The sequence below is a fragment of the Equus quagga genome, unplaced genomic scaffold (genome assembly GCF_021613505.1).
Source record: "Equus quagga isolate Etosha38 unplaced genomic scaffold, UCLA_HA_Equagga_1.0 203_RagTag, whole genome shotgun sequence".
Taxonomy (NCBI): Eukaryota; Metazoa; Chordata; class Mammalia; order Perissodactyla; family Equidae; genus Equus; species Equus quagga.
In genome coordinates this window covers 9,403,406-9,429,807 of record NW_025798627.1, presented here as the reverse complement: position 1 = coordinate 9,429,807, position 26,402 = coordinate 9,403,406, and the positions used below count along the sequence as shown (strand labels likewise).

Here is a 26,402-nt window from a genome sequence, read left to right as displayed (position 1 = left end):
AATAAAGATTAGAGTGGAGATAAGAAAAATAGAAAAATAGAATCAATGAAACCAAAAGTTGATTCTTTGAAAAGATCAAAAAATGTTTTATTGACAAACTTTTAGGTAAACTAAGAAAAAGAGAGAGATGATACAAATAACTAAGACCAGAAATGAAAGTGGGGACATTTCTACCAGTTTTAAAGAAACAAAAAGGATTATAAGAGAATAGTATGAAGAGTTATAAGCAAATAAATTAGATAACCTAGATGAAGTGGACAAATTCCTAGAAACTCATGAATTACTAAAACTGATTGAAGAAGAAATAAAACATTCCAACAGACTTATAAGGAGTAAAGAGATTGAATCAGCAATCACAAACCTCCCCACAAAGAAAAGTCCAGGGCCAGATGGTTTCACTGGTGAATTCTACCAAATATTAAAGAATTAACACCAATCCTTCACAATCTCCCCAAAAAAACAGATGAGGGAACAATTTCTAACTCATTATATTAGGCCAGCATTACCCTAATATCAAAGCCAAAGATACACAGAAAATGAAACTATAGACTAATATTCCTTATGAACTATAGGTACAAAAATCCTCAACAAAATACTAGCAAATCAAATCCAACAGCATATTGAAAGGATTATACACTATAATCAAGTGAGATTTATCCTAGAAATGAACGAGGGTGCTTCAAAATATGAGAATCAATGAATTTAATATACTACATTAATAGAATGAAGGGAAAAATCCCACAAAATCATCTCAATTAACACAGAAAAGTCATTTGACAAAATCCAACATCCTTGCATGATTAAGACACTCTGCACACTAGGAATAGAAGAGAATTTCCTCAACATGATAAAGGGCACTTGTGAAAAACGCACAGCTAACATCATACTCAATAGTGAAAGATTGAAAACTTTCCCCCTAAGATCAGAAATAAGACACGGATGTCCACTTTCACCACTGCTATTCAGCATTGTACTGGAAGTTCTAGCCAGATCAATTAGGCAAGGAAAAGAAATAAAAGGCATCCAAATTGGAAAAGAAGTAGTAAATATCTATTCACAGATGACATGATCTGATATATAAAAAATCCTTGGGGCTGGCCCCATGGCCGAGTGGTTAAGTTCGCGCGCTCCGCTGCAGGCGGCCCAGTGTTTCGTTGGTTCGAATCCTGGGCGCGGACATGACACTGCTCATCAAACCATGCTGAGGCGGCGTCCCACATGCCACAACTAGAAGGACCCACAATGAAGAATATACAACTATGTACCAGGGGGGCTTTGGGGAGAAAAAGGAAAAAATAAAATCTTTAAAAAAAAAAAAAAATCCTAAAGAACACACAACAAAAAACTACCAGAGCTAATAAACAAATTCAGCAAAGTTGCAGGATACAAGATCAACACACAAAAATCAGTTTTATTTCTATACACTAGTAGTGATGGGGGGATAGGAAGTGACTGCTTAATGGTAAAAGGTTTCCTCTTGCGGTGACGAAAACGTTCTGGAAATAGAGTGGTGGTTACACAACGCTGTGAATGTACACAATGACCCTAATAAAAACTTCGTTATGTGTATTTCGCAACAATTTTTAAAACATGATGCCTAGGTGACACCACAGACAAATTACATCAGAATTTCTGGGGCAGGACTAGGTTTCATTATTTTCTAAAGCACCCCAGGTGGTTCCTAAGTATAGCTAAGTAACTACTTTTTTATATATAGTAAGGAGAATTTAGTAAAGAGTTTGGTATAAGTAGCTAGAATATCTCTTGGGAACATAACTGGCATAAAGTATGTATTAAGGCCAGGTGCTTTATAGTGTTTTCTGGTTTTTGTTTTATAGATTGGCACCTGAGCTAATATCTATTGCCAATCTTCTTTTTTTTTTTTCTTTTTTCTTCTTCTCCCCAAAGTCCCCCAGTACATAGTTGTATATTCTAGTTGTAGGCCCTTCTGGTTCTGCTGTGTGGGACGCTGCCTCAGCATGGCTTGATGAGCAGTGCTAGGTCCATACCCAGGATCCAAACCAGCAAACCCTGGGCCAAAGAAGCAGAAAGCACGAACTTACCCACTTCTCCATGGGGCTGGCCCCTAAAAATACAGTGTTTTGTATAAGCTGATTTTTATGTGGGTAGGGCTTGAGAGTCTACTTTATGGCTTATTTTGCACAATTGTCATTAAAATGTGGGGTTTTTTTACCTTTATGAAGTTATTCCTTATTGCCTAGTCTCTCAAATTGAAATCTGAAAGTTTAATTAATTTTTTAATTTTGAGATGTCATTTTGATAATATGAGGAAAAAATTTACCAGGGCAACAAGAAGACTTCTCTTTTGTAGTGATACTTCCCAATTGAATGATATCTTCAGTTTGTAAAAATAAAATAATATTATCTGTTTCCAGTCTTCATGGACAACCTCCATTTCTCCCTTCCCACCTCCTAAACCAAGAGCAGCAAACTTCTTCTGAAAAGGGCCAGATGGTAAATATTTTTAGGCTTTTCATGACATACAATCTCTATCACAACTACTCAACTCTTAGACTGTAGTGCAAAACCAGTCACAGACAATATTTTAACAAGTGGACATGACTGTGTCCAATAAAACTTTATTTTCAAGAGAGAGATGATATAACTGAACTCAATGGGTTTGTCTCCTGGATGAGTGCAGAGCCAAAAAGCACAACCAAGGCTGAAGTGGGTGAAGCAATGAAGAACACCAGGGATAGCTCCCAAAGCAGTGTCCTCCCCAAGCCTAGTGCTGGTGGAGACTTTATACAAGAGTGCAAAGGAATATGTTACAATTGTGTAACCACTTGGCTCAATCAGGGTGCATGTGCAGGCTATTAGACAACCAGTTCAATGCAACATGCCATTACATAAGAAGATCAAGGAATGTGTCATTAAATAACAGGTCCATGGAAACTTTTGGATACTTGGAGCTGGAACAATTTACAGGGGGTCTTGCTGCAACCATCTAAGTTTCACTATGAGAAGGCAACATCTGCAAACCAGAGATGACAACTTCTGAAAGCCAGCGCATTTAGTTTTCTCCTTGTCTGGAAAACATTTGACAGACCATGTTAGTTATTGATCAGATTCTCACTAACCCTTTCCTTGCCTGGCTCCTCTATTCTCTATTCCCACTCAAACCAGATTTGCATTCCTATCACTCCACCATAACTGCTCTTATCAAGATCCCCAATGATTTCCATATTGCTAAGTGCAATGGTCAATTCTTTGCCTTCCTGTTATTTAACCTATCAGTCACATTTGACAAAAAAGATCAGTTCTACCTTCATGAAATACTTTCTTCACTTGGCTTTCCTGGCACCATATTCTCCTGATTTTCCTACACTGGCCAATCATTTGCTGGTTTCCTTTTCATCCTCCTCATCTCTAAACTTAAAAGTGCCTCAGACTCAGTCCTCAGACCTCTTCTATTTCCTATCTACACTCACTCCATTGGCGATCTCAGCCAGTCTCATTGCTCCCCCATATCATCTATATGCCAATGACTCCCAAATTTATATCTCCAGCAGAGATTTCTGTCCTCGATTCCAACAGGATATCCAACTACCTATTCAACACCTCCATCTGAATGTCTTATAAGAAGCTCATACCTATTTCCTAGTAGTCTCCACCCCCCTGAATCCGCTACTCCATAATCTTTTCATCATAGCACATGATGATCCCAATATTCAAGAGTCTCAGTTCTAACCTCTGAAGTCATCTTGTCTCCTATTCTCTTACATACAATATTTAATGCATCAGAAAATACTATTTGTTTTATCTTCAAAACATATCCAGAATTCAAAATCTCTCACCTCTCTTAATGCCCTAGTCTAACCACCATCATCTCTCAATTACACTATTTCAAGAGACCCCTAACAGGGCTTCAATCTTCAATCCTTGTCCCCCATCGGTCTCTTATATACAAGTATCACAGTGGTCTTGCTAAAAAGTTAGCTTAGAGACTTTCAGTTCCTGTCAAAACAGAATCAGGACACTCCACCCTCTCTCTCCCACTAATTACAGCTAAAAACCCTAAACAAAATACAAAGTAAACTAGCAGAGACCTCTGAAAGTTAGATAAGAGTGGGTGGACTAGGTAGAAAAAGATGAGGACTCCATGGAAGGCTTGGTAGCAAGTGACAGAAATGAAGACGCTCTCCCTCTCCTCTACCCCCACCTGGAAGCAGTGGCCCCAATGAGATGGAGCTCTTTTGATTCTCCTGGCTCCACCCCAGATGAGATCCAACAATGAGGTTACATTTATTCACCAGCACTAACAATGGTAGTGGCATGCGATATGGCAGTGGAGGCCCCACTACATTCTTTGCCCTAACATAAGCCTAGCTGTAGAAAAGTAGGCAACAATGTGGGAGAAAAAAGTCTGGGCTTTCTAACCAGAACAACAAAAAGGGAAGACAATGAAGCCCAAGAATGTAGAGAGTATCACAGAGAGAAAGGAGCTGGAGAGAGGGATCCTTTAAGTCACAAACTACTGGGCTCACTCTGAGCTGTGCATGCACACAACTGAGAATTGGCAGGGCCAAGGCTTTAAGGATTTTAATAGGACCCAGGATCTCCCAACATAATGTCTAGGATAAAATCCAAAATTACTCAACACACAAAACCAGAACCAGAAAAATCTCAGTAATTCTCAAGTGAAAGGCAATCAACAGATGCCAATCCCAAGATGACCCACATATTGGAATTATCAGAAAAAGACTTTAATTGGGTTATAAAACAATACTCCAAAAAGTAAGAAAAATGCTCTTATGAGGAAAGGAAAGATAGAAATTTTTATGAAAGAAATAGAGGCTGTAAAAAAGAACCAAATGGAAATTAACTCAAAATGGATCATAGACTTAAATATTAAGTGTAAAACATAAAACTATAAAACTTTTCATATAAAACACAGGAGAAAATCTTCATAAACTGGGAATAGGTAAAGAGTTCTCAGATGCAACAACAAAAGCATGATCCCTAAAAAAAAAAAAAAAATTGATAAAGTATACTTCACCAAAATTTAAAACTTCAGTTTTATGAAAGACACTGTTAACAGAATGAAAAGACAAGCCACAGTCTGGGAGAAAATACTTACAATTTACATATCTGACAAAGGACTTGTATCCAAAATATATAAAGAAATCTAAAAACTCAACAATAGGAAAACAACCAACCAATAAAACAAAGGGTAAAAGATTTGAATACACCGCACCAAAGAGGATATACAAAAAGGAAATAAATACACGAAAAGATGCCCAACATCATCAGTCATCAGTGAAATGACAATAAAAACTATGAAATCCCACTATAAACCTATTATAATGGCTAAAATAAAAAATACTGACAACACCAAGTGCTGACAAGGATGTGAAGCAACTAAAACTTTTATATATTACCGACTGGAATGCAAAACAGTATAGAAACTCTGGAGAAACAGTCTGGTAGTTTCTTAAAAATGGAAACATATGATTTGACTCAGCAATCTCACCTAGAGAAATAAAAATTTACATTCACTCAAAAACGTACAAATGAGTGTTTAGAGCAGTATTATTCATAATTTCCAAAACTGAGGGAAAATCAAAAACATCCTTCAACAAAAGAATGAATAAACAAACTGTGGAACACCCATATAATAGAAAACCACTCAGCAGTAAGAAAGAGGAAGCCACTGATCTACACAACAACATGAATCTCAAATGCATTACCCCAGTGAAAGAAGCTAGACTCAAAAGGTTACAAACTATAGAATACTGCTTATATGGCTTTCTGGTAAAGCTGTAAAGACAGAGAACAGATTGGTGGTTGCCTGGTGTGATGCTTAATTTAATGTGTCAACTTAACTGGGTCCCGGAGTGCCCAGATATTTGGCTAAACATTATTTCCAGATTTGTCTGTGAGGGTATTTCCAGATGAGACTAGCATTTGAATCTGTGGACTCAGTGAAGCAGACTGCCCTCACCAATGTGGGTTGGCATCATTCAGGGCCCATTAAAGGCCTAAATAGAACAAAAAGAAGAGGAATGGAGGATTCATTCCTTCTCTACCTGACTGCTGAGCTGGGACTGCAGTCTTATGCACTCGGACTGGATTTACACCATGAGCTCCTCTGGTTCTCAGGCCCTCAGACTCAGACTGAATTTCCAGGGCTTTCCAGGGTGTCCAACTTGCAGACTGCAGACTGTGGGAGGTTTCAGTCTCCATAACTGAGTGCACCAATTCCTTTTAATTAATTAATTAATAAACAAATAAATAAATCCTATTGCTTCTGTTTTTCTGGAGAACTTTCAATACAGATTTTGGTACCAAGAGTGAGATGCTGCTGTAACTAATAAATACCTAAAAACGTGGAAGTGGCTTTGGAACTGGATAAGCGTAGAGGCTGGAAAAGTTTTAAGATGTGTGCCAGAAAAAGTCAGTATTGCCATGAAGGCATATTTAAAGATGATTCTGGTGAGGACTCACAAAGAAAAGAGGAGAGCTGGAGAGAACCAGGGACCTGTCAGATGCTCAGCTTCCCTTCCCAACAAATAAGCCAAACTTTCCTTGCTTTGTTCTATGAAATGCCTAGGGAAGTATCCCATCACTTAACACCACGGGCAGATTGTATCTAGCCACTTCCTATCATCTTCAATATTACATTAATTCTTTCCAGTCTTCCAAACTACTTTAGAAAACTTTGTGTTTTAGTGTTTGAGGGCCAATTAACATATACTATACAAATGTCAGTATATTAAAGGAAACATTAGACTTGTAGGGGACTGGAATTGGCCACACCAAGATATGTCTCTTTGGCATGAGGATTATTTTGGGCTGGTTACTTTAAAAACTGCAGACAGGAAAGAAATCTGAAAAGCAGAGTTTACTTACCCTTTGTTAAAAAACATTTACATTGCAAAGGGGTCTCCCTCTCTGTACAGGAAGAAGGGGGATGACCTTATCTCTAGAAACTATTATCAATGCAGAAGGCAAGGACTTAAATCTGCATAATAACCTGACCCTTGTTTACTGTACTTGTCTGGTAACCTCCCATAACTGACTCCCCCCACCCCCAATATCCTCCTTTGTCTTTAGCTGAAGATGATATTTAAGGTGGGGGCTTCTGCCATTTTGGCGAGTTGCTCAGCTTGCCTGAGTCTCTCTCATGTATACACATTATAAAGCTTTGTTTAATTTTCTCCTGTTATTCTGTCTCATGTAAATTTAATTCATTCTCCAGCCAGAAGAATCCACAGCAGGTAGAGGAAATGTCTTCCTCCCCTACAGACTCAGGTATCATAATTCATTATACTTAACAATTCTTGATAAGTGAAACTCCACATTACAGTCTAAATTTTAAACAATGGACCACCCAGCGCTTGGTACCTTTCAATTGCTGCTCACTGATGCAGTTTTTATAGGCAATTTCACCTCCCTTATGCCATTTCATCAATCCTTTTCCCTCCTGATTTCTTAGAAATCACACTCTCTTATAATACTCCCTCTCCTTATGGATTTTCCCCAAACTTCAGACTAAAAAACTAAGTTAAATGTTTCCCTTTTTTTAACTGCCATTAGTTATTCCTCCTGGTTTCCCCAGTAACAAGTGTCAATTCTACAAAACATTCCCTCAAAATAAAAAGATGCAGATATCCTTTAACCCTGCAATGCCTATTCTAGGAATCTGCCCTACAGCAACACTGTCACAAATTTATGTGTCCTGTAGCACTATCTGCGACTTAAAAAAAAATGAAAACAACTAAATATCCACCTTTGAGAGAATGATTTAATCAATTATGGCACATTGACTCTATGAAATACTACCTAGTCATTAAAAAGGAGATGAGATTTGTATACACTACCATGAAAGCACATAGGGAGAGGAAACAAAAGGATACCCAGTGCACTACATTGAAGAATAATGTTAAGATACACGTATACCTAGAAAAATATCAGGAAGCGAATACATCAAATTATTAATGCTGGAGAAACAAGTGTAAGGGTGTAAGATAGACTGGGACCATTCTATTTCTGTATTGAATTATTTTCCATCAAATCTGTATTAATGTTGAACTTTTACAATATGTTTTTTACGTGCACAACTTTACCAAACACATATTCATCAGGTTAAACCTAAACCTCCTCAGAGAAAACTATTCTCTCATATTACTATTTTATTCTCTTCAGCACACAATCTGTAACTATTTTGTTAAACATTTTTATCGTCCCTCCCATGGAAGGTAACAGAGCAGGGATCACGTCTGTCTCGCATAGTGTCTCACGTATAGAAAGTTCCCAATAATTATTCGCCTCCAGAAAGACTGAAGGGATGTAGTAAATTTTAACGCATCAAGGAGTGACACGTATAAAGCAGATCTCTCTCCTGTTCCTGTTAGAGTTAAGCAGTCGGTGACTCTTTACCCTTAGCAGCGGTACAGAGCTGGCTCAGAGGGGCATCGGTACAGGTTTACTGAATGAATAAAGACAAGCACTCCCTAATATACATGGACCACGAAAATTATACACATAACTTTATACAAATGAATGCTGACAGAGGCATAAACATTCTCTGAGCTCAGGGCTTCCTAACCCACTGGCACCGTAGACTAATCGAGGAAGCTAAAACCAAGGCAACACGCACAAATCAACGAGTCGCAAACCAGGGAGCAGCGGCCCGGAGCTTGGCCGGGTGGGGCTGAATGTCAACTCCGCCCTAGCAGCTCCGGAGAGACAGGGATGCACCAGAACCCCGGAGTAGGTGCCGCGGGTCCAAAGGGAAAAGCAAGGCTCTCGGAGCTGCGGAGATTCTGTAGGAACGTATACTGTGCTCAGAGGACGAGGACAAAGTGACGGCTAACGAGAGGAACAAACAGATGTGTAAAAAGTAGAAGGCTACCTTTCCACCCGAGAAACCAGTTGGCACGAGACACTGACGTCATCTCGCAGCGCCCGAATATCACCGCTACGAGAAAGGAGAGGAGAGCCGGGGCGGGGCGCGGCGGGGTTCAGGTCACGTGACACATTATGAGCCTCCTTTCCCTTCTGGCGGAAAAGGCTATACAGTCAGACTGACAAGGCCAGGGAGAAATTTATCTGTACTAAATAAGAGTTCAGAGGCATTTAGTATAAATTCATTGTCTCTATGTCTTTGTTTCGCTGTTACCTTTTTCACATGTATCCTAATTTGACGTTGCCCAAACAAAAGATGGCGGCAAAGGCTCTGGGTCCTACCATCGAGACCGCGGCCTAGAGGAGCCCGTGCGTGGGTTCCGCTGTCCGGGACAAGCGCCCTCCCACCCGGCCTCCGTAAAGGAAGTTTTGGGCGGGGCCCGCGGGCGCGAGGTCCTGCGTCTGCGCGAAGATGGTGGAGCAGGAGTGTGTCCGCGTGGTTCGTTGTGGCGGCAGCGAGTTGAACTTTAGGAGAGCGGTGTTCTCTGCAGATTCTAAGTATGGGGCCACCACGCGTTGTCGACCGGGCCGAGGGTGGTCACTCCCCGGGGCCGCGGGGAAGAACTGTCAGGCGCGTCCGGACTCGCTCGGGGGCGGATCTGGGCTCGGGAAGGGGTGCATGCGGGCACCCCCGGGCACGCGGGACGGAGCGGGTGTCCGCGTGCTGTGTGAGGAGGGAGATACCCCTCAGGCCCGGGGCACTGCACCCTGGGGCGCGCGTCCCCTCCCCAGACTGTCACCTGCTGGTAGATTGAGGGGCCCCGGGGGGCGGGCCCACGTGTCTAGAATCGGCTGGGCGTTGGGACGGCTGGAAGATGGTCCAGGCGTGGATGTGTACGCCACTGCAGTCGCACTACCCCGAGGCCCATCCTTCTTTCGGACGGAGTCGTGAGTTGGGATTACTGAACGATTCAAGATTTCGCTTTCTCCACACTGTCCTGTCCACCAGAAGGGCATTTCAGCAACCTTTTTGGAGCTTTGCGTGGAAACCGTTAGATTCTGTGCGGGGTGAAAACATATAGAAGTCGTGGCCCCTCCTCAGGAGTTCATGTAGCTGAAAACCAAACTACACCCTGGGTTCGAAACCTGGTTCTTTCATTGTGACATTTGCAAGTTTCTTAATCTCTGCCTCACTTGCCTCGTCTATAAAACAGGAGTAACATTTAGTAATTCATCTCATAGGGTTGTTGAGGATTAAATGCTTTAGTATATGTCAAGTGCGGAAAGCAGTGCCTGGCGCTTAATGACTCAGTGTATTTTGGCTATCATCATCATTTCTATATTGTCAGCATCACCTAGAAGTGACACGTTGTAGAAAGACAAGGTTTTCAAATCATTTAAGGGTAGAGTGACACTTATTGAAAAGCCTTTCTATCTTGGAAGAGTGGAGATAATATTTTAAGAAAGTTTGTGTCCCCCATAATATCTTGCTTCTGAGTGTATGGCAGAGAGTTATTGAATGCATGTGTGACTGAAGGAGCTTTGATAAATTACCTTAAAGGCAAAAAAAAAGGGAATGGTTGATCTTTCCAGTAAAGAGGTCTTTGTTGATATTCATTTTAATGAGTTAGAGGAAGAAACTGAAACTAAAAGAGGTTGCCAAAGTTCTGCCACTTTGGACTTATATCTAGGTATCCAGTTTCTTCCAACGGTGTACTGTTTGTACATCTTATTCATTGTATTGAGATCCACGCTGTTTCATTTGCTAAGTTCTACAATTCATTTTTAAGTATTTGTCAGCTATGTATTATTTGTAATAAGCTGAGGTGACAAAAACTAAGACAATTCCAGTTTTGATCCTACCTTCAAGAGCTTACAGTCTAGAGAGGAAAAGAAAATTCTCAGTAGCAGATATACTTTGGGAGTTCATAAGAAGGAGAAGGAACATCAGACTTGTATGGATGGGAAAGGTTGCTGAGGAAGTGACATTTAGGCTAGGCCTAGACAGGTGGGTGATATTCTGACTAGGAGATGTGGACAGAAGGCATTCTGTAGAGGGCACAGTGTAAGCAAGAGGAGTACAATCCTGCTTATATTGAACAGACTGGTATAGTTAGCTGGTAGGAATGGTATATGAAGAGAGCTAGTGGGAAATGAGACTGGAAAGGGAACTTGGAGCCAGTTCTTGGTTGTTTGGTCCAAAGAGAGCGTATTTTTTTATTCTCTAGATAAGGGTGGAGGGGGTAACATGATTATTTCTTCAAGAATATTAATCTGAAAACTATGTATAAAACTATATGACGTGTTGGATAGATGAGAGGTGAGTAGGCTAGCATGCTCAAGGTACCCTGATGGCACAGAAGAGGGAGGGACATAGTCAAAGTTTCCCTTCAGTAGTAGGATCTTGCAAGACTAACTGGAATGATATTGGGGGAGGGCATCCAGGCACAGTGAGTGTCTGGAAGGGTAGGGGGTGGGGGGGTGTCATGGACATGGGTCAGTATCACTGCAGCATAAGGTAGAGGGAAGTGGTGGGAGAAGAGTGTGGAAGGGTAGAGACCAGGGCTTAGAAGGCTGATCAGGCGTCCGAGCAGAAATGCCTGACCTGAACTAAGATAATATTGAAGATGAAGAGAAAAGACAGACTTTGGAAGTAATCTAGCATTTCGATGAATGAGAAGAAGACGTTGAGTTCACTTTGGGGCTTGCTGAAGTTTGAGGTACTTGTAAAACAACCAGGTGGACGTAGTAAGTAGGAGGTAGAAATTCAGAACTGAAGTTTGGGGAACTTGGTGAAGATTTAGAGAGATGGACCTTTCTTGGTCATCTATATAGAAGCTAATGATTAAAACCAGTTCTCCAGCAAATTAGCAGGATTATAAGGAACTCATCAAGGATTTGAATGTTATCTAAAAAGTGCCACTAGGGGTTAGCTAGTTTATACAAAGAAGAATAAGGTAATTTATTTTATCTCAAGGAGCTTATTAAGAAAGCTGAAATTGTAAATAAAATGACAGAATCGTGGAATTTTAGCAGCTTCCTCTTGGTCACTAGGTCCTGTTGGAACCAGGGCAGAAACTCTGTTCTGCCTGCTTGTGATGGTGGTTAGGAGAGGCGGGTGTGCGTGACAGCTCCTGGAGTTCCTGTAGCAGATGTTACTGACTCCCGGTCCAGCACAGTTTGCATCACATCCTATTACCTCCTACAGTTATATGGTGCTGTGCATTATAGCATTAGGTTGCTAGCATATAGAAAACTAAAACAATGGATCATTCTTACCTCTTTGATTCCTAAATTATCACAAAGGTAATGTTCCTGACTCTAAATAGTTTTCCCTTGCAGATCATTCTGGATACTGCTTCTGTAATAATTTTCCTAAAGTGTTACTACTGTCATAACATTGTTACCCTAACCCTTATTTTTTAGTCTTGCTCAGAGCCCTGTAACAGTCTTCTGTTTCCTTCCTTAACTACAGCTCTTCTCTGACCTACAGGGACTTCCCTGACCTCGCTCAGCTCTGTTTATCCAGTTGAGTTTCCTCATAGTACCCTTTGTGCACACTTTGCTTGTTAGACACCTACATTCCCTGTCTCTTGTAGGTACCATGTTAATTATTATTTCCTTGCTTTTGCTTATGTTGCTATTCTTTTCCCTTCCCAGCCCTTAAATCATGCATCCTTCAGAGCTCTGTTTAAATACAGGTTTCTACTTGAGAGCATCCCTAGCTTCTTACTTCTCCACTTTGTCAACAAAGGTGACTGAGTCTTGTGTGACAGGCATTGTGGTGGGTGCTCTAGATGCATTCCTCTTGGCGGGGTCTAGGTATATCCTGATTTTATGGAAGCATTTATTGAGTGTTTTCTGTGTGTGCTAAGCTTGCATTTACATGCATTGTCTCATTTAGTCCTCATAGTAACCCTATGAGGAAGTGTTATCTGCCTTTTACAGTGGAGAACAGTGAGGTTTAGAAGGCTTAAGGAAATTCTCCAACGTCGTTCAGCTAGTATGTGGTAAAGCTGGCATTCGAACCCATTTCTGTCTGACTTCTTAAAAATACATTCTTTTCTACCATACCATATTTCTATTAGTATTTAAAATTAGTAAACACACAGTTCCTCCCCTCGAGCTCACAGTCTGCAGAGGGAAGTCCTTCATTATGCCCTGTGGTAAGTGCTGTAATAGTTAAGCCCACTGTCCTGTGGAAGCACATTAGGATGGGTGCTGCTCTGGAATGAAGATGAGGGAAGGCTTACCTTGAGCTGAATCTATCTTAAAGAAGTAGTCGGAAAGAAGGAGTGTTCTATGTAGAAGCAGAATGTGCAAAAGCGTGGAGAGTTTCCTTTAGGGGCTTGCATTCAAATGAAGAGAAAGGAAATTCCTTTCCTTTGGGGAAGGACATCAGAGTCCGTTAGGGGAGTTTTCTTGGCAAACAGTACCCCCTCGCCCACACTATCAAGGAAACACTGCCTGAAGGACCTGTTAATACTGATGGGATGCATCAGGGCTCAAGTGGGGCTGTTGGAGTTGTGAAGTACTTGATACCGTGTTAAAGTGAAAAGGTGGTTCCGGTCAGACTGGGATAAGTCACCCAAAGCCTTAGGAGTTTGGATCACATCCTGAAGGCAGTAGGAAAACATTGACAGATTTTAGTTTAATTCATTCTTTACGTAAGGAAGTGATATGGTCAGTTTTGTAAATGGTCTGTTATGTGTGACAGACGAATTGAAGGGCCACACCTGGAGACTGTAGGAAGCCCTTAAGAGTGGTCCGGGCTGGAGATGTTAAGACTGAACTACAGCACTCATGGGAATGGAGAGGAGGATCCAGCCAGAGGGGAAACCATATATCTCAGATGCTTCGCTACTTGTACTTTCTTGGTCTCTTAGACAGTTGGCCACAACCAGGCCCTGACCTCCTCCTAGCTATAGCACTTACAAGATGCATCCTGATTTCAGAGAGGTGAACCTGTGAAAAATCAAGTATCTTAAAATTGATAAAATAGCGTAGGAGCAAGTCAACATCAGAAGATTGACTCTTATTATTTTGTAATAATTTTTTATTGGTTCAGTTTATCCAGTTGGTTTATAAAACCTTTGAGGATCAGGCAAATTCTATTCAACAGACTTGGTCATTGAGAATCAAAGATAAATTAAGGCCTTTGCCCTGTAGGGGCTTAGGGCCAGTTAAGGGAGGTGGATATAACATAAACAAGTAATTTGAATACAGTGTGAAAAGTATTAGGATCAAGTCAAGCACAGGGTGCTTTGGGAGCACAGAGAAGATGTACAGCCTAAGGATTCTGTGGTTCGTACCTTCTACACTGTATGGAAAAACACCGTGGTAGATACATATAATGCTAGACATAATGGGCACAAAGTAAACATGTTTTATTTGATAGATACTAAAAGTTTTACATTTCTGAGCTTTGTCCTATAGTTACATCTATTGTGAAAATTGTCAGAGGACTAGTACCCCACCTTAACTAATTTTAATAATTTAATAGCCTCTGCTTTGTGGAATAAAGCCACAAATGCAGAAAGACAAAAGCAGAACCAGCATTTCAGCAACAAGAAAAAGAACTGTCACAAAGTCTTCGTAGTTTGCTATACAAGAGACCTCACCGACTAGACAGAACCTTTGACTTAGTGTTTGTAAGCTGGTGTCCCCAGTGAACAATGGAGAGTTGGGGATGTGGGAAGACATTGCTGTTAGCAGAACCACTGAAGAGTAGTAGTGGATAGTAAGTGAATACATAGCACACAATTTTGAGTATACAGTTCTTAAACTATTGTTTTGAAAGAAACCTCTGTTGCAAGTTAAAATTATTTTCATGGACAATAAAAAGATTATACTGTCTATGGAGCATAAAACTTTTCTCTTATTTCCAGGTATATCTTCTGTGTCTCTGGAGACTTTGTTAAAGTTTATAGCACAGCTACAGAAGAATGTGTACACATATTGCAAGGGCACAGAAATCTGGTGACTGGCATCCAACTCAACCCCAACAACCATCTACAGGTGTCAAAATGATTTATACTGAATATTTTAATATTGACTTTGTTGTTGTGAGAAAATTATGAATTGAATTTGGCTGGGAAACTTTCCAGGTTATAATCAGGAAAATATGTTGATTTTCTGATTCGGTATTTTTCACTTACTTTTAGCTATTAAAATAGGGGCACAGCCTAGAACTACATTGCTCTTGGTATGCTCTGTGAACCAGTTGTTTCACACGATGCTAATAGTTGTTACTTGAAGGAAGCATTCTTGGCTGTATGAGTTTCTGAAATTCAGCAGTAAGCACAGTTAAATGAATTTCTTGATTGTGGTTTTTCTCAGATCTCTTTATATGCGTTGTGAATATCCAAAATGGATATATAGTATGTGGTCTTTCTCCAACTTATATGCCCTTGAATCCTTTGGTTTTTGGAACACATTTGTGAAAAGGTTGGCTGAGAGGTATTGATTTAGTGGGTCTGTTCTTTCACAGGTGAGGCTCTTTAGTGTTAATGGAGGTGTTACCTAATCTTAAGGCCAGTTTCCAGATAAGAGGAAGGGCTTCTTTAGTCTAGATTGACCAGTTAATTTCAGGACAAATTTAAGAATCGAGTTTAGTCCCAGCTTCCTCACTGCCCTCACAAAGCAGCTCTTGTTTCTCAGAATTCAAGAATAATAAAATGTCATTTTAATTCTGTTCTTAAGTTTCAGCATCTACGAAAGAGTTATCTCAAAAACATTCTACTCTTGCTCTAGTTTTTGATGAAGTTCCATTTTTCTGGATTAATCACAACCAACTTAGAAGTTATTGCTTGATATGAGAATGGATTTGCATTGCCACCCAGTGTGTTATCACAAAGGAAGTGAGGCATAAAGCAACAGTGATCTTTCCTTTCTAAAATTCAGTTAGCTTCTCTTGAAAATCAAAGTTAAGTAGCTTTTCTGCAGGATCCAAGCACGTATTTTTTTTTTCCTGAGGAAGATTTGCCCTGAGCTAACATTTGTACTAGTTGTCTTCTATTTTGTACGTGGGACACAACAACAGCATGGCTGCTGACGAGTGGTGCAGGTCCGTGCCCGAGAACTGAACCCGGGCCACCAAAGCGGAGTGCACTGAATTTAACTACTGGGCCACGGGGCTGGCCCCCAAGCACTCATTGTTTCCTTGCTATCTTCTGAGGGTTTGAGAAAACAGTTTATTGTTACATGTAGCATTTGAATGTCTTTGATAGCAAAAATATCCTTTCATTAAAATTGGAATTTATGAAGTCTATATTACTTTTATAGCAAAACAAAAAACAACATATACATTGTGTAAAAGATCTATTTCTGGTGACCGAAAGTTAAAATTAGAGGAGGGCTGTGTTATCTACAGGTTTGATTGAGGTAGTGGGCAGTGCAGATGCTCTGGACTTCAGAGTCACAGTATTTGTGAATTAACCATTGTTTTGACAGTGATTATGTGTTTGCCTTGTTATATTTTACTAATCAATGTTCATGATTCTTATGTTATATGTAGTAGTTATGATATTTTCTACTTTAATTCTTTTACTTGCGTAGATACTTTCTTACTTCATCATTTTTTATTTCTGTTCTCTGATTCCATGTCCCCATTGGCAGAACTCTTAAAATTACCACTTTCATTCAAAAACCTTAAAATTCTTTATAAACATTGTAAGCAAACTGTTTTCACAATAACAGCAACAAAAAATCCAGTGTGACCTTAGTAAAACTATGTCCACTGGGATAAAAATAAAAATACGGGGCCGGCCAGCCTGGTGGCGCAGCGGTTAAGTTCGCATGTTCCGCTTCTCGGTGGCCCAGGGTTTGCTAGTTCAGATCCCGGGTGCGGACATGGCACCACTTGGCAAAAGCCATGCTGTGGTAGGCATCCCACATATAAAGTGGAGGAAGATGGGCATGGATGTTAGCTCAGGGCCAATCTTCCTCAGCAAAAGGAGGAGGATTGGCAGCAGTTAGCTCAGAGCTGATCTTCCTCAAAAAAAATAAAAACACATGTTGCTGAGGCCTTATGATGTTACCAAAGTATAGTCCACAGACCAGTGCCGTAAGCTATTTGTCATCAGTCTGCAATGAGATAAGGATAGAAATTGAGTGTCCCAAAACTTAGAGGACTTTGACACTGCCACAGCATCCAAGTGCATAATAACTTCTATTGTATTTTACAAAAGTATTAGTCTTTGATGGGTTGAGAATTAAAAAAAAAAAACCAAGACGGTCTCAGATCATTTGAGAAGCACTCCTTTAATACCCATGTAAGATGAACACGGTTCTGCTGGTAAAACTGACCAGACTCTGGGAGAAATAGCAAAAGCTCTTAAGTGCTTTTCACAATTCAGTACGTTACCGTCTGCCTCTTGAAGATAGAGGGTTGACTTTTCCCCCCCATTTTGCTAAAAATTTGAAATTGATGGATCTGCTTCCTCAAAAGAGCTATGATAAGATTGTCTCTTTTGCAAAAACAGTATAAGTAAATGACCCCACTTCTTTAAGGCCAGCAATGAATTAATGAACAGAAAATGTCTTCGGTATCAGCATGGAATGACTCATTGGCTGTCTTAATGGAGCTCTGTTTTTTAATCAATTTTGTACTGTTTTTACCCTTTTAGTTATATTCTTGTTCCTTTGATGGCACAATTAAACTGTGGGACTATGTGGATGGCATTTTGATAAAGGTATGTGGATTGATCTTTCGTTTTCGTTATGTGAAAGGGAATGACAACATAATTACAGATATATTGATCCTTTCCGTAAGGCATAATCTTTAGACAGCCTTCCTACACAAGTTTTGCAAGTCACACACCATAAAAGAAAGACAAATTTGACTAACTTCTAACAAAAAGATGAGCAATAAAATGGAAGAAAATGTTTGTAAGAGATATTATCCCTAATGTACAAAAAAATCCCCAAAAACCAATAAAGAAAAAACTAATAACCCAGTGGAAAAAATTGGCATAGGGTAGGAATATATAATACTCAGAAAAAGAAATAGCACCCAGTAAACATAAAGAGATAGTTAACCTCATTAATAATTAAGGAAATGTAATTTTAAACAAATGAGACAGCATTTTCCTCTATCAGTTTAGCCAAATTGCAGATTTAGAAAAAAATCTAGTGATAGGTAAAGTGTAATGTAAAATGTAGTTTAAAGATAGCATGAAGTGAAGAAGAGAACTGACACTTTTTGTTCACAGTCAATGAGAGTAAAACTGAAAGTGAAAAAATAACTTTTTCTCCAGCAGTCTCACCTTTAGAAATCTCTTATTGAATTAATGGCACGTGTATATAGTTCTCACATCATTGTTTATGGGAGAAAAAATTGAATATAACCTTGATGTCTATTCATTCAATAGAATACTATACAACCATTAAAAAGAAACAGGAAGACCTATATGTACTAACTTGAAAAGTTATTCAACAAATATGTATTGAGTATCTTCTATAGGCCAGATACTCTTCTGATGTTGGGGATACAGCAGTGAGCAAAATGGATAAAAACACCCCTACTCTTTATGGAACTTATGTTCTAATTGGGGCAGGGGTCGGGGGATGGCAGGCAGACAGTAAACAGTAGGATCCTTTTTATCTTTCAGACTTTCATAGTTGGACATAAACTTCATGCCCTCTTTACTGTTGCTCGTGCTGAAGATTCTGTCTTTGTTACAATAAATAAAGAAAAACCAGGTATAGTATAAATAATTTGTTTTGTATAGCATTGAGTGGCTCCTTACATTTTAGTTTCTCAAAATTTAACATTTTGGATTTAGTCTAAAGTTAGCAGTTTTTGGAGTTGGTATTAAATTGCTTTCATTGTTATTACATTCGTTTTGAGGAGGCTTCATATCGCTTCTGAACTATGCAGTGAGGGAATGATTACTTTATATATGGTTGTAACCAGGAGACTGCAGGGCTCCAATTTTAATGCTGTTTTGCAGAGGTTGGCTAGAATTTGTCTTCCTACTGAACTTAATCTGTCATTCTTAAGCATCACTATTGTTGCACCCATCCTTGAATACCTCTTTTGTTGATCTTGAATCTGTCAGAAATGGTATAGAAAACAGATTGATACTAGTGTGATAATAGTATGACTAAATCATTATGTTTTCATTATCAGTGGAACATCATTCCATTGAAATTGCCATGTTTCAGAGCATTTTAGAATTCCCGGGGTGTCTTCAGTAGTTAAAAATAATTATCCTTTAGCAGAGAATTTCATACATCAGAACATTGACGTGAAAGATAGATCCAAAGAATTATTCTAATTCCAAAATTCAAAACTCCTGCTGCACCCTGTGGTGTCTTCTATAAAATATAGTTGTATTCAGTCTGTAAAGTTTAAAGCAGCTATAAGATGGTTACTGGCAGTCAGCTAGACTGGCTCACAGCTCATTAGCTAAGTGAATTTTTCCCATAGTGGTTGGTTGGTTGGTTTTTGTTAGAGATCATGGACTTTTAAGTTATCTTAGAATAGTCAAAAGTGTGAAAGCTAAATCTGATTTTTTAGGCAAAACTCATTTGGTGCCCAGTCTTTGATGAGTAGTATTTCATCTATCAAAAGTATGACGTGAGGGCCAGCCCCAGCACTAGTTCAGCACACTGCACTTTGGCAGCCCGGGTTCAGTTCCTGGGCACCGACCTACAACACTAGTGTCGTCTGTCAGTGATAGATGACGTGCTCATCAATGCTCTGGTGGTGACCAACATACAAAATAGAGGAAGATTGGCAACAGACGTTAGCTCAGGGCAAATCTTCCTCAGCAGAAAAAAAAAAAAAGTGACATGAATCAATAAAAATCACTAAGTTTAGTTTTCTTATGTGGCCCATAAATCACCTCTAAAGGACATTCCAAAAAATGTCTGGAAATGATAACATTCTTAAAATAATTGTCACCTTGCCAGATGACTTAATACTCTTCAATATTTAGGTTCTGTTCTGTATATAAATATGTGAATTCTTAATGTCTATCCACATACTTACAAAAAATGCAGATTCTTAATGTCCCTACCTGAGAAGTGATGCACTAGGTCTAAGATTTAGTCTAGGAATCTGCCTTTTTCATATCTCTCCAGCTGATTCTGCTCATCACTCACATTTAGTAACCACTCTGTACTTAACCACGATTCCTCAATTGGAAGGATAGTTTCCAATAGCTGTAGCAGAACTTTTTATCCATATGACTGAGACCAGTAACTCTCTGGCTTACTGGCTGCATGTTAGAATCACTCCAAGGAACTTAAAATGTAGGATTCTCTGTAGTGTGACCCTAAGTATTTACTTACGTATTCCCTAGTTGAGTCTAATGTGCAAGCCAGATTAGAAAACTGATCTTGGAAGGAGTCCCTGTGACTAGCGTCTCATAAAATGCATATAAATGTATCTCTTCTCTTCATTTATTTCATCTTTGTTCCACAGCCCAAAACCAGAGTGTCTGGTAGAAAATTGTATAAATCATATTAGTATGTTTCTCTGGTTTAAAAACAAATTAATCTTTTATTTACATGGTATCTGTATAGTATCATTTCTTGATTATGTGTAATTAATTCATTCAACAGCTAATTGAAGACCTACCCTGTGCCAGATACTATTCTGGTTGCAGAGAATAGAACAGACAGTAAATCTCAACAGTAAGCCCACTGGATCAGTCATACGATACAATAAGATAGAAGGTGTTTTAGAGAAAAATATAGCAGGAGAGGGGGATAGGCAACATTGGAGAAATACGTATTAAGTAAGTGGTCAGGGAAAGTTCTGAGAGGAAGAAGAAGCTGTGCAGCTGTATTGGAAAAGCATATTCTAGAGCATTTCCTGGTGTGCTCAAGGAATAGCAGGGAGGCTGGATTGGAGTTAGCCAAGCCAAGGGAGAATAGATAATATAGAGCTTTGTAGGCCATTGGAAGGACTTTGGTTTTTACTATGAGTAGGTAAAAAGCCATTGAGGAGTTTTGAGCAGAAGAGTGGCATGATCTGACTTAGTCGTAATAGAATCACTGGCATCTTTGTTGAGAATAGACTAAAGGGACATGCCATGCAAGTAGGGAGAAGGTTTAAGGGGCCATTGCTCCTAACATAGAATATGAAACGTGATCATGGCTTTAGATAGTTGGTAGTGGCAGAAGTGGTGAGAAACGATTGAATTCTGGATATCTTTTGAAGATACAACCAACAGAATTTGCTGATGGTTTGATGTGGGATATGATAGAAGTCAGACATAACTCAACAATTTAGTTTAACAAGCTGGGTAAATGGTGGTGCCATTTCCTACGAGGGTCAAATGGGGAAAGACTAAGTTTGAAAAGGGAAATCAAGAGTTCAGGGTTTGGGCATGTAAAGTTTGAGATGACTGAGAAGGCCAGAAGAATCAAGAGTTCAGGGCATATAATAAGCAGGCTGGAAAACAGGAAAGTGGTAGATCAATGTGTTACAGAATTTTATATTCATTATAAAGCCTAGGAGGATAAAGAGATAGCATAGTAAAATATAACTATTTCCCCTTGGGGAGAAATTTTTAAATGGAATGTAAAGAGAAGAGCATGTCAACGTTACAGAAAAGGAGATTTATCCTACAAGTGTGTGACAAGCCTATAGCATTTCAGAAAGCTCTCTCAGGGTTTGTTGCCTTTGGCTGCTCAGTTCACCAGCATATCATATTCCATCTCCATTTTAAAGGTCAGCTTAATACTTTGTAATGTAGAATGCACCAGTAAGATAAATTGTCTTCTATTTCTACATGTACAGAGCATGAATATATATGAGTTGTGGAATTAGAACTTCCATTAAAATTTGTGTATTCAAATGAAGAGTCCAACTTTAAGGTACATTTTGTTCAAGATAGCCTAGAATAATTATCTTGGCATCCAGTCAATTCTAGAGTACTAATTAACAGTTTTATATGAATAAACACGCATCTTCACTTTCTTTAGAGAAGGTTTATATTAATATAGCTTCCTTTGGCTAGATATATTTCAGCTGGTTTCAGTGAAACTGCCAAAATCATCAAGCCAAGAAATAGAGTCTAAGGAGCTTTCCTTTGTTTTGGATTACATAAACCAGTCACCCAAGTACATCGCCTTTGGAAATGAGGTAAAATTTGTTTTGTTGGTTTTCTTTTTTGTGCATAAAATCTCTTTCTTACAGTCTTTCCTTTGAGAATTTTATGTTATAGTGATTTAATATTGCTTTAAGTTACAATAGTTTTGTTAGTAACTAAGAAGTCTGTTTCATTGCTTTAGCATGTATTTATGGTGTAGATTTTTTAGGACCATCTTAATTTTGTATGAACTGTCTTATTGCTCTTCTAAACCCTCTAATTGTTCCAAAAATATCAGTGTTTTGGCATTTGTATCGTATTTCTTAGCCTGTCCCATGTAAAAGCCACTCAAATCCTTTCATTTTAGACTATGTGTCTTTAAAAAATATGACCTCCTTGTCCATAATTAATATGTCCATTATAGAAAATTTGGAAATTAAAAATAAAGTGAAGAAATGAAATCTCACCAGTGATAATATTTAAGGAATCTCTTTCTAGACTTTTTCCTAAACGTATGTAAAAGAATTTTTCCCAAACTGAATTAGTATCCTAAGGCTTTTTACCTTTTTTTCACTTAACGTTGCAGCATGAGTGTGTACGTAAGTATTCGTGAGGAATAATAACTGTGATGTTCATACTGTGATTTATTCAGCCGTCCCGTTAGTAATCACTTTATTATTTTTAAATTAAGAGCCATCAAAAGCCTCTAGACATCACTGTGGTGGTGTGTTTCTTTAGTCTTAAATTTTATAGCATTATTTTGGCTTCAATCTGAAAATGGTTAATTTCTTAGAGTAGTGAATGCTCTATTGTTATTAACATCATCATTCTTCATCATAGTCATCAGTTAAGTACAAATTAAAACCACAGTGAGATACCACTTCACATTCACCAGAACAGCTAAAAGTAAAAATCTTGACAATACTGAGAGTTGGCAAGATATGGAGTAAAGTTTAACACATACTTTTACCATGCCCAGCAGTTCCACTCCTAGGGAGAGAAATGAGAACATGACCACAAGTGGCATGTCCAAGAATGGTTAATATTAATAACAGCTCCAAAACAGAAGTAACCCAAGTGTTCATCAACAAGAGAATAAACAATTCACGATGTATAGTCCTTCATTGGAATGCTGCTTCATTATAAAAAGGAACTAATGATACACAAAAAAGTACATACGGTACCATTCTGTTTGTATGACGTTCTAGAACAGGCAGAGAAGGAAACTATTGATAGAAATCAGTAATTGCTGATAAGAGTGGGGGCTTTGGGGAATGACTGGAAAGAGGAACAGGGAACATTCCTGAAGTGAAGAAAGTGTTCTAAATCTATTGTGGTGGTGGTTACGTGGAGACACACGTACATCACACAGTGCGTTTTTTGTATGTAAATTATGCCTCAATGGAAAAAATTTAAATCATTATACTTAAAGCTAGAGAGTCTAGTTCTAGGACTTAAGTTCGTCTTCTAATTTCTATGATTGTTTTAAAAGTAAGATTATCCTTTCCATAGCTAAACTATGGCATAGTCATTTTATATTAATATACCCGTAATCTAAAAAGATTGTTACTGTGTTAAGTTTTTGATGAGAATGTTTCTTCTAATTTTTTGAATGTTGTGTTTGAAATACCAGGGAGAATACGTTGCTGCAGTACGGGACTTTTACTTGTCTGTTTATTTTTTCAAAAAGAAAACAACATCGAGGTAAGGAATTCCTTTTTGTTAGCTTTATTTACTCAAGATTTGTTATAGTTTTATTTCACTCTCATACCTCTGAGCCAAAGCTGTTTCTAGCTTCATGTTGCAAGTGACTGTGAAACCACAAACAGAGAGGTCGAGTTTTAACCCAGAATGGTAAGGTTGAGGGAATCGTTAGTCGCAAAAACCTAGGGAGGGGCCAGCCCCATGGCTGAGTGGTTGGGTTTGTGTGCTCTGCTGCAGGGGCCCAGGGTTTCACCGGTTCACATCCTGGCACGGACGTGGCACCACTCATCACGCCATGCTGGGGTGGCATCCCACATGCCACAACTGGAAGGATCCACAACTAAGCATACGCAACTATGTACCAGGGGGCTTTGGGAGAAAAAGGAAAAATAAAATCTCTAAAAAAAAACCTAGGGAGCTTTGTCCAGCCAAAACCCCTTGTACACCTGGATTCTGGTGTGCATCCTAGTTGTCAAAATTGGATGTAGTTTAATAAGGCTTCTTAAGTGATCTTCATTGCCATTTTGTGGCTGTCAGAACGACTATAGGCTTTGGGATACCTGGAATTAAAACAAGTCAAATTTAGTCCATTGAACCTTGCTGTACCTCAAATTAACATATTTAAAATGGGGATAATACCTACCTAATAGACTTGTAAAGATGAGTGAAGTAACTTTTAAAGAAACTCATGCTAAGTATGAGTAGTCACTCTTCAAGTGGCACTGCCCCCTCCTCCCTTTTACCCTACCAAGATTAACGTTTGTTTTTCTTTGCAATATAAGAAGGATCCTGACATCTTTGGACACATTAGCCAGTTGTCTCAGATTTCTTAGACTTGTTCATACCTCATGCTAGAACTTAACTTCAACAGGAACAAGAAATTTGAACAAACTTTGTCCAGGCAAAAAGCCACTGAAAGGACTGCTTTTCTTCACTTCTCTCTCAGTGACCTCCATAGACAAGTTACCATGGTAGAATGTTGGTCATGTGAAGTTTATATTGTGTATTAATAAATGTTTACAAAACAAAACTCTTGATTCTTGATCATAATTTTTTTTTAAACCATGCATTTATATTCAGTGAATTCTGAGAGCTCTCCAGTTTTGGTTGATAAGGGTGGGAATTCCCTTTTCCTTAACTACATCACCACTTACAAAGAGGCTTTAATAATCAAAGGAAAATTTTTTTTTTCTAGGTTTACTTTATCATCATCAAGAAATAAGAAGCATGCTAAGAACAATTTTACGTGTGTGGCATGTCACCCAAAGGAAGATTGCATAGCAACTGGTCACAAGGATGGCAAGATCCGTCTTTGGTCAGTTAACTCCCGAAGCGAGCGTGGTGATCATTTGTGAACTCTTGTGTGTTAGTCCTGTAGAGCAGCGCACTTCCTGGGTCTAGGAGAAGGGATAGTACAGAAAAGCCAAAAACGGGAGATTGGGCTCTGCTGACCTCCTCCCTCCCTTTCTCGTCCTCCTGTGCGCTTCATTGCAGAGACTTAATGTTTCAGAATTTCCAACCTTGCCCTTGTAGGAGTAAAAAATGCCATTCTGCCTATAATTGTTTTATTGAAGAGAACTTTTTTGCAAGCCTCTAAAAAGGAAGGAGTGACAGTAGTGAATATCTAACTAGTAAGATACCATGATGGCCTGTTGTTTGTGGAAATAACTTTGGTTAGAAATACAGAATGTACTTTTTGCACAGTGAGACCTATAAGCTTCATACCGTGATTTATTGTTTTTGGCATACATTATTTTCGTAATGTATGCCTTTAATCAAATTGAGAATTTTGGTTTTCTCCAATAGGAGGAATTTTGATGATGATAAGAAATATACATACACATGTTTACATTGGCACCATGATATGGTTATGGATTTGGCTTTTTCAGTGACAGGTGAGTGCAAGTTTAATAATTACAATGAATTTCTGAAGTATGTGGATCAAGTATTTTAATTCACTGTGTTTTATAATTTGAAAGCCTTAGAATTGCATGGACCAAACGAATTGTGAACACTTGTCTCTCACCCTGTGTTTTGGACTTTGCTCAGCACAATACCATATACTTTAGGTTTCAAAGCCCTTCAGAGTATTAAGGTGTACACTTGTGATAAAGTCTCTGTTATTAACGTAAAGAACCTGTTCAAATTCAAATGTGTGTCTCCATAGCCAAGTGCTTGTTGTCCGTAAGTGTAGCTACAGTTTATCAGGTGCAAATAACTGTGCTAGTGCTTTACATCATCTCATTTTATCCTTGACCCTGTGAAGTAGGTGTCATTATTCTCATTTTACAGGTGAAGGAGGTGAGGTTTGTAGCTGAGAACCAACTTGCCTAAGGTCACATGACTAGTGAGATTTGCACCTAGGTCTAATTCAGAAGTTCATGTTCTTGACTGTTAGATTGCCTCATTCACGGTCACAATTTTAAATTAATTCAGACCTTTGTTCCATGTACGCCACATTAGAGCATGGCTGTAGTGATTTAAAATCCTTCTTTGAGGGGCCGGTCTGTGGCCTGGTGGTTAAGTTCAGCACGTTCCACTTCAGAGGCCTGGGTTTGGTTCCTGGGCGCAGACCTATACCACTCGTCAATGGCCGCGCTGTGGCAGCGATCCACTTATAAAACAGAGGAAGATTGGCACAGATGTTAGCTCAGGGCGACTGTTCCTCAAGCAAAAAGAGGAAGATTGGCAACAGATGAAACTCTTCCTTGAAAATAGGATGATCTTCAACCGAAGTTTAGAGAAGGACATTTTGTCTTTGGTTACTTTTAGCATCCTCAC

General features: G+C 39.1%; 2 protein-coding genes across 2 annotated transcripts in view; one reads left to right on the top strand and one right to left on the bottom strand.

The window, feature by feature from the left end:
* Positions 1–8,895, bottom strand: part of LOC124233469 (collagen alpha-2(V) chain) — a 402,012-nt gene extending 393,117 nt beyond the window's left edge. Inside the window, exon 1 of the mRNA XM_046650583.1 lies at positions 8,879–8,895. The gene's annotated coding sequence lies outside the window, so the exon portion shown is untranslated. The remainder of the gene's footprint in view (positions 1–8,878) is intronic.
* A 416-nt stretch (positions 8,896–9,311) lies between these two features.
* LOC124233493 (WD repeat-containing protein 75) overlaps positions 9,312–26,402 on the top strand; it is a 31,760-nt gene continuing 14,669 nt past the window's right edge. The window contains exons 1-8 of the mRNA XM_046650633.1: positions 9,312–9,429; positions 14,760–14,889; positions 17,499–17,564; positions 18,483–18,573; positions 21,846–21,970; positions 23,551–23,621; positions 24,817–24,936; positions 25,428–25,516. Of these exons, the coding sequence (XP_046506589.1) occupies positions 9,344–9,429; positions 14,760–14,889; positions 17,499–17,564; positions 18,483–18,573; positions 21,846–21,970; positions 23,551–23,621; positions 24,817–24,936; positions 25,428–25,516 (778 nt within the window). The 5' untranslated portion in view covers positions 9,312–9,343. The remainder of the gene's footprint in view (positions 9,430–14,759; positions 14,890–17,498; positions 17,565–18,482; positions 18,574–21,845; positions 21,971–23,550; positions 23,622–24,816; positions 24,937–25,427; positions 25,517–26,402) is intronic.